The sequence below is a fragment of the Choloepus didactylus genome, chromosome 8 (assembly GCF_015220235.1).
Source record: "Choloepus didactylus isolate mChoDid1 chromosome 8, mChoDid1.pri, whole genome shotgun sequence".
NCBI classification, from domain to species: Eukaryota; Metazoa; Chordata; class Mammalia; order Pilosa; family Megalonychidae; genus Choloepus; species Choloepus didactylus.
In genome coordinates, this window is record NC_051314.1 from 129406293 (window position 1) to 129415043 (window position 8751).

At 52.4% G+C, this 8751-nt stretch overlaps 1 protein-coding gene across 1 annotated transcript; it reads left to right on the forward strand.

Annotated features, from left to right (window-relative positions):
• The first annotated feature begins 391 nt into the window (after nt 1–391).
• NRIP2 (nuclear receptor interacting protein 2) lies at nt 392–8496 on the forward strand. The gene is given in 7 exon segments (XM_037847946.1): nt 392–1065; nt 4413–4562; nt 5745–5827; nt 6151–6266; nt 6527–6579; nt 6914–7589; nt 7896–8496. Coding segments are annotated over 6 exon segments (786 nt in total). The 5' UTR covers nt 392–774; the 3' UTR covers nt 7007–7589; nt 7896–8496.
• Nucleotides 8497–8751: the final 255 nt, after the last annotated feature.

Sequence of the window (8751 nt, forward strand, 5' to 3'; positions counted from 1 at the left end):
TATAATTCAGTGGCATCAATCACATTTACAATGTTGTGCTACCGTCACCACCATCCATTATGAAAACCTTTTCATCACCTCCAAGAGAATCAGAGTTGCTCTTGCCACCCCCAGGAACCCAGAACCCAGAGCGATAAGCTCAGGACTCATGTGACATCTGCCAGGCTGGAAGGAAGAGACAGGGACAGATCAAGCCTCTCCTATTCAGGGGTGGCAGGCGAGAGGAGGCAAGGGCACTCTGATGCGGCCCCACTGGGTTCTGAAGGCCCGTTACTGGCCTGCACCCCATCCCCTGGGCAGCAGAGAATCCCCGATGGAGGAAACAGCTGGGCAGCCCAGGAGGAGCAGGGAGGGACAAAGAACAGAGCCAGACGCACACGCACAAGGACACAAACGCCTGCATCCCACGCACACACAAAGCACGCAGGCTGACACCCCTACACACAGACGCTGCCTTTCAAACGACTGTCACACACACCCCAACAGTTTACAACACTGTTACAGAAGCGTGAGCACACACACACACACACACGCACACCCCTTCCTTCCACCGCCCACTCCCACCAGGACCCCAGCATTAGAGCCACTGCAGAGCCTGCCAGCTGCAGGCCCCGCCATCCCTCCCTGTCTTCTGGGTTTTTCCAGCTGGAGCTTCACCGCCTCTACTGCAATCTCAGGAAACTGTCTGACGCGGCTGCTCCTGCATGTTATTTATTTATTTCCTCTTTTCCTCCCGCTGAGACCCTCCTGGTGGACGGAGCTGCAGTCCTGGGAATGGACACAGACAGGCAGTCGCAGGGACACGCGGGAGCAGAGAGGACGGAGAGGGGGAGCACTCAGAAGCCCCTCGCCCCATTCACCCCTGGAGGGGCCATGAGCACCAGGCAGGAGGCCAGGAGGGAGGAGGGAGACACCAGGAGGAGGGGACGGGAGGCAGAGCCCCGGCACCCAGCCCACCTGAGCCAGCAGCGCCGGCTCAAACAGGCCACCCGGTTCCTGCACAAGGACTCGGCCGACCTGCTGCCCCTGGACAGCCTCAAGAGGCTCGGCACCTCCAAGGACTTGGTGAGCCACCCCCTCCCCGCCCTGCCCCCGAGAAAGTCCCTGGCCCTTTCTCTCGACCTCCCCAGGCCCTGAGGACCAGAGTGGGACCAGAAAGTGTAGCCCCTCGTTTTCCAATGCCCCTGCCCCTGGCTGAAAAGAGGGGGAGAGAGTACCAACAACTCGAGGGGCTCCCCTTTGAGCATTCTCAGGCTCTTCATGGGGGAGAATCCCAAGATCTGGTGGCTCTGAGACCCTCTTCTCCTCACTCAGTTTCCCCTACCCTTTCCTCCAACAGTCAAAGCTTTTTTTGGGGGGTGGTGAGGAGCAATGCTATTTAGGAAGAGAAACTCAGAGGTGCACCCGAATCTTCTGGGGCCGTCACCGCTGGGAGGGCCTGGAGGACTGGCCTGTTTAGGGTTGTGGTTTTCCCTCTCTCCCCAAACTCCAGATCCCTCACACCTGATCTGTCCCTTCATGTGCCTTTCCCCTCATGAAATCCAGACATCAAAGGCCTGCATTCTTGCCAGAGCCACAAGGTTTCACATGCCCCACTCCTTCCCTGCTTTCCTTTTACCCTCTGCAGCAGCTTTGGCCTCCAGAAGGAAGTGGGCAGTTGAGTGGGTCAGGAGACAGTTGTCCCCTGACATTTACAGTCACTGCCTTCTGAAAGGTAGTGGTTAAGGGCAAGGGCTTTGGAGCTACATTGTTTGGGTTCAAATCCTGGCTCCTCCACTTACTAAATGGGGCAAGTTACTTTATGTCTCTGTGACCTATTACATCATGTTAAAAGAGGATAAATTAATGTACCCACCTCACAGGGTTGTTGTGAGTTATGTGAACTAATGCATATGAAGCACGTAGGACAGCACCTGCTAATAGATGGCACCCTAAATGTGTGCATTATTATTATTTCTCCAGCTACCATTTCTGTTTAGCCTGAGTCAAGGTAAGCCCTGTAGGGTCCAGAGAATGTGGAACCATATGTGGCCTCCGACCCATAGAAGACAGCACTCTGATCCCTCCCATCTCCTAATCAGAGGCCCAGGAGGGGGACATTGGGCAGGGCCAATTCCAGAGGCATGAGGCTGTGTCTGGGGGCCTGATGAACCTCCAGTTGCCACTTATTCCTGGGAACCTGGAGGCACATTCAGCCTTTCCTGATCTAGCCGTCCCTTTCCCTCTTTTCCCAGCCAATGTCCCACCTCCAGCCCAGAGCCCAAGCAACCCCCAGCCCTCTCACAACAGCCCTCAAAAAGGAAAATGATCTTTGATGTTAATCCAGAGAACTTCTGGGGGGCATGTTCCCCCAGCAAACAGCAAGCATGGCTGAGAACCAGGGATGGAGCAGGGAAGCAGGATCTTTGTTTCCCAATGACCAGACTCTGGGGGGACCATCCTCCATCTTATTTGGCCCTGGAGAAGCAGCTCTATCACCATTGCCATCCCAGAGCAGTACAGAGAGGCAGACAGCCCAGGTTTTTGATGCAAGAGTCCTGGACTTTTCACCTCTCCCCTCTGTCTCAGGGCTTCCCCAACTGTCCCCTAACAGTTACTTCCTGTGGCTTTGGGGAGGAAGACAGGTGGGGGGACCCCATTGGTCTCTTTCCCTGGGATGGCACTGGAGCAAACTGCGGAGGTGGGAGGAGGCCTACAGGCTGCATCCATCGTGGGAAAGGAAGGAGGAGAGATGGGGAGTGGAGAGCCGCTCTTTCCAGCCAGTCCCAGAGCTCACTGCCCCTTTCAAGAGCTGGGTCTCCTTGCCGACAACCTCACTGGCAGGGAGCAGCCTCTGGGGCCTCGTTAAGCCAAGGGTATAAAAACAATCCCAGACTTCCCAGGGGAGAGGGCAGCCAAGGGGAAGCATGCGCAGAACCTAGAGGGATACATTCACTTTTCCGTAAACATTCATTGAGTGCCCGTTATACGCTGAGCTAGGCCTTGGTATTTATGGATAAGTGAGACATAGACCTGACTTCAAGAGTTCTCCAGGCTAACCGGGGAGTTAAATCCACATAGAACGTCTGTGAGAAGCGTGACCAAGGGGGAGAAGAGAAGAGAAGGGGCACTAACCCAGCCTGGCACGTCTTTTGGGAGGAAGGAACATGAAGAGGTCAGAGAGGGTTTCCTGGGGTAGGTAAATCCTGCATTCATTACAGGATGCACATAGAATCCCTGATTTAAGATAAAAACTGCTCTCACGAATAATAGTTCCTGAATAAAACTTGTTGAGCCTGTTATCCAGATTGTGCTAGAGAAGAATAAGAAAGAGAAGTTTCTGGAAGAGGGGCAAGCAGGAGCGAAGGCACGGAGGTGAGTGGCAGCCTGGTGCCGGCCTGGAGAAGTACAGGCAGCAGGTGTGCAGAGCGGTGCAAGACCAGGTTGGAGATTCAGGTGGTGGCTGGGTCTTCTGGGCTTTGTGGATGCTTTAAAAAGTTTGGGCTCTATCGTGTAAGCAGCGGGAGGCTTTGGATGGATTTTAAACAGGGGGGTAACATGGTGAGTTTTGTTTTACTTTGGTGCTTCACCTTTGCTGTGCACACGAATCACCTGGGGATCTTGTTAAAAACAAAATTTCTGATTGAGTCGGTGGTGGCTGAGATTCGGCACTTCCATCAGGCTTCTGAGTGATGTGACACTGCTGAACTGAGGACCACACTTTGAAGGGGAAGGGTTTTGGGTAATTCATGCCGGAGGCTGTGAGCAGGTGTATCTGACAGGCCATAATACAGGGAGAGCAGGGAGACCATATAGAAGCAGCTGTTGCCGTGATGCAGGGGAGCTGTGGGAAGGCTGGAATCAATTCAGTCATGCAAAGGAGCGGTGGACTCTCTAAACCCAGTAGGCAAAACTGATAGACTCTAGGAAGGGATTGGATGGAGTGGAGGTGGTTGGGGAAGAGGTCAAGGTCAAGGATGACTCTTAGGATTCTCGTTTTGAAGGCCATGACTTCTTTCCATCACACCGTCAACCCCGGGATCTGTAGCCCACTGAAGCATGAGGTCAGAGGGCGGAAAAAAACTCTTAGTCAAAAACTGTGCTGTAGATTTCAGATCAGTTTAACATATAACCGACAGTTCTCCTGTTCCTCTTTCTTCTATTGGGGTTCCAGAAAAACATCATGACTTGATCCTGGGGTTCCCCTGGCTTTAGGGTTCTAATTGCTGGGTTCCTTTGGTAACCTCCTTCCCCTCTTTGTCTATAGCCTCTTGCCCCTTTCTTACCTGTGAGACCCAGGGTAAGAGGGGTGGGGCTGGAGAGAGCATCCTGGAATAACTAAGGTGCATGTGTCTGGGGAGGGGGGCAGGATTGAGCAGCCCGGACACTTGGGTTTAGGCCTGTCTGTCCTCATTGTTTTGTGATGGAGCCAGCAGCCACACAGTGTGATCCAAAGGCGCCTGATGGAAGGAAACCAGAATCGGCTTCAGGGGGAGCCTCCCCTGGTGCAGACCCTGATTTGTGGCCAGGAAGGCAGCACAAAGACCAGCAGGACAGAGAGTCCAGCGCCTGTCACCTGCAAGGTGAGAGGCCTCCCAGAGCACCAAGTTCCTGAACAGCCCTGCCTATGACGGGCTCTTCACCCACTCTCCTGTCTTCCCTGGAGGACGAGGGAGGGGAGAAAGGAACCTCTCCCCCTAACCTGGACCCAAGGGTGGGGTCCTCTATCTTTGCTGTCTGCCTCAACCCACCTTCCCTCTGTGCAATTCTCCCTGTTACCGTCATTATGCATCCCTTCCTGTATCAAAACATATTTTAACGTGAATATGCAAAATCTCTTCAGTGTATTCTATGGACACAAATGGTGTGTGCATGAAAGGATAATGCAACCCCCTTGGAAAAAGAGCTCATGTGTTCCAAGGTGATGGCCTCATCACTATGGGAGCCATTTAACCACCCAACCACCAATTAACTGTTCCCAATGAATACCCACTGATCTTCTGCCACTATCTTTGCTCGGTGTTTCTTTTGCCTGAGAGCGCTCTTCCTGCTCTGCAATCATCGTTATGTCCACATTCCAGTCTTTTATGGCCCAGCTCCGATGTGGCCTCATCCTTGAAACCTTTTGATTTCCCTAGTAGGAAACGCCTTCCCTCTCTCTCAACATTTCTGGCACTTTACTAACAACTCTTTCATAGACCTTAAAATATTTCACTCACCTTAGATTCCTAGAGAACAGGATTCATTGATGTAGCTCCAGCAACACACCTTATGCTTAGTAGATGCTCAATAAATGTTCAAGGAATGAGGAAACTACCTGTGTTTGTGTATCCAAGTGTAAACCAAAATGTCTGTATACATGTCCAAAAGGTGAACTTGTCTTCCTTTATTTCAGGTGGTTACACACATCTGAATTTCCTAACAAGTGATCTCCATCTCCTCGTCCCTTCTCCGTTCCTAACTTGCAGTACTCTAACCCTCAGTCTCCCCCAAATTCCTTTAAACAGACTTTTATTTTTGACCTAATTTTTCCCAAACTTATGGACTCACCATGTGTAGTTTCCCTTCCTTTTTTGATTCCTTCATTTGGCAGTTAGTTTTGCCTCAATTGTATGAGTCCCATAAAAGTCACTTTTCAAGACTCAGTTCATTCTATCCACTGATTTCTAAAAGGGAAGCATCAAAGAACTGGGAAAGTTGAAGGATTCAGCCCCAATCCATTCTCCTGGCATCTCACTGACCCCAACACAATCCCTCTGTCTCAGTGTCTGGACCTGGCTAGAGTAGCCGTGGACACAGGCACATGGTACAATCAAATTCTAGGGTGCCTCAGCCGCCTGGGCTGAGTGTGGCCCCAGAGAAGATGGGGAATGGGGTTTCTTTTTGGGCTGAAAATGTTCTGGTGATGTCTGCACAACTATAGGAATATCCTAAAAACCACTTAATTGTACACTTCAAGACAGTGAATTTTAAGGTATATGAATTACATCTTGATAAATCTGTTATTAAAAAAAAAGTATATGGGAGGCGCTGGCAGAGAAGACAGGATTTAGAGCCCATGGAGAGCCAGAGATTGGAGGAGAACCCAAAGTGTGGGGGAGGGGGCGTTAGCTGATGAGTGGGGTGCTGGAGAGGCCTATGGTGGCCATAACTCTTGCTTCCCAACCACAGGCCAGGCAAGAGGGTCCTAAAAGCCCCGACTGGGGATCTGGCACCTCGGCCTCGGGTGGAGCGGCTGCAGCGACAGCTAGGGCAGGAGACAGTGGCGTGCTCGGCGAGGGTGGTGGGTAAGTGCCCCCTACATCAGCATCCCAGCCTCTCACCTCTTCCCCCTTTCTCTTCAGAGTAGGGGCAAAGGCAGAGACTAGGCCTTTTAGCCCGTCAGCACTAGACAAGCATCCCCACAGATAGTCGGATTATCCACAATCTCTGAGCTAACATTTTCAGGCCAGAGCATGGGGTGGGCAGAAAAGGGGTGAGCGCCGAGAGAGCAGCGGTGGCCATGGGTTCCCCTCCAGCCTCTTCTGTTTTCAAACAATTCCCGCAGATGTTGAGAGTCCTGAATTCTGCCTCGGACTGCAGACTCTGCTTTGTCTCAAGGTAAGGAGAATGCCAGCCCTTGCACCCACGCTTGAGTGCTGGGAGAAGGAGGCAGAAGGCACAAGTGTGGAAGTGTGGAGCAGGTTCTGATGAGAAAGACTTGGAGGTGGCAGTCAGGGGCCCCAGCTTCCCATTTCACCCTTGCTTCCTTAGAAGTTACTTATTTGCCCACAAGTGAAACATAAAGAGAACTGGGTCTCTACCTGGACAGGGGTCCAGATGAATGGGTAGAAAAGGGGAAAAGCAAAGAGCAGGCGGAAGCTGTGGGAAGTGGGAGAGGCTGCCTGCTGGGGTAACCTCACGTTACACTCTATCCCACCCCCCACCCCACAAGTGCTGCATCGACCTGGAACGTGGTGTCCTGCGGCTGAAAGCCTCATTCCCAGAGCTGCCCTTCCTGCCTTTGTACCAAGAGCCTGGACAGTGACCGCTGGCCCAGCCAGTCCCCAGGGGGGAAATACCTTGCCTTAGGGGAATGGGCACTGCTAGAGCCAGGTCTCCGGGGACTACTGTATCTGTCCCTTTTTATCACCACCTTGACCCCGCTGTGCAATCTCCTCCATTTGGTCACATGCCTCACTGCTCCTACAGCAGCTACTCCCCTAGGAGGAGTTTCCATTAGAAAGGGCCCACGGCTCTAGGCTCCTGGCTTCCCTGTCCCTTCTCATTTCTCTCCCAAGAAGAGCAAAGCCAGATCAGGATTGCAGAAATGCCCATGATCTGAATGGGCTCCCAAGCTTGGCCCCCACTGTGGCAGGAACTGCCAGAGTCACAGGCTCCAGGTGACCACTGTCCACCCCCAGCCCTCCATCTCCACCCCAGACATCACTCGGCTGCCCTGCCCCTCATGCTTCTCACCTCACCTTCTGGGGCTCCCTATCTCCCACAGCTGGACGGCCACACCTCCCCCTCCCGGGTCCCCCGCCTGGCCCACTGGGGCCTCGCTCTCATCTGCTCACAGCTGAGTGAGGGAAGGAATGGGAAACAGTAATTCCAATACAACAAGGAAGGTGAGCTGGTAGAGGAAGGTCCAGCTTGCAACGCTGGAAATGCTTTTACTGGCTTCCTTTGCTGGGGATGCACATGTTTTCAAAGCCAGCTGTTGTTTGATTACCCTGGGCAAAATCTTGGATATACTGCTAATAATTACTCCAGCTATTTATCCTTTTCCATTTGCTTTATGCAGCCCCCGGGCCCCTGAATGTTGGGTGTGTGTGTGGAAAAGCCCTTCAGAGAACTGCCTCGACGAGGCAGAAAGGAGAGTGGGGTTGTCAGTACTTTCAGACTTAACCTTGTCAGTTCTTCCTTATTTCTAGAACTCTCCACCTCGTCAGGCTTCTTCCCACTCTCAACCCTGGTCTTCTTGCCTTGAGCTTTTCCTGCTCCAGATTCAGTGCTTCCCACCCCACTGCCAGGCTCTGAGCCAAAACCCAAGGGCAAGGAGGCACTTTTGACTTCACTATGGAGAGAGGGACCCAAACCTCAAGAAGCCAGACTCCTGAGTGTCTTTCTGGGAGGTTTCAGTCTCTCAAATCATTGGATTAAGGGCAGAGGAAGATGGTGATGTAACTAACATGAGCCCCAGGCCTGGAGCTGGGACCCCTGGGCTGGAAACAAAATCTTGAGCCAGGAGGAGAAGAACCAAGAGCTGCCGAATGACATCCGGTCTTCCTTTCTCAGCCGCCTCCTCTCAAAAGGAAAGGACGGGGGCCCGCTTACCACATGTGTAATATTTTCCTGGTCTCCAAATCCTAAAGGATTCCCTCTCCCTCACTGCCTTGCTCCATGACCTCTGCTTTCCTGGGACGCCCCCAGTCCCCTTCACTGGCTGCCTCCTGTTGCTTCTGTAATTGCAGACCCTGGGTCCTCCGTGCAGCTGCTCCTCTATTTGAATAAACACTTGTTTCTCTAACCTGATGTCCTTCTCTGGTCTTAATCCCTGCCTATCAGGGAACGATAACTCACTCCCTATTCCCTTACAGATAGGAAATGTGAAATGCTGCCCCTCCCGGGTGGGCTCATCTGGCTGGGGTCAGTGTGATTTAGAACACTGGCTCCCAAACTCTTTTGACCACAGCTCACAGTAGGAAATATATTTTACATTGCGCTCACTACACAAGTATACACACACTGGGACAACACAATACTTACCCATGCTGTGAGCAATGTATG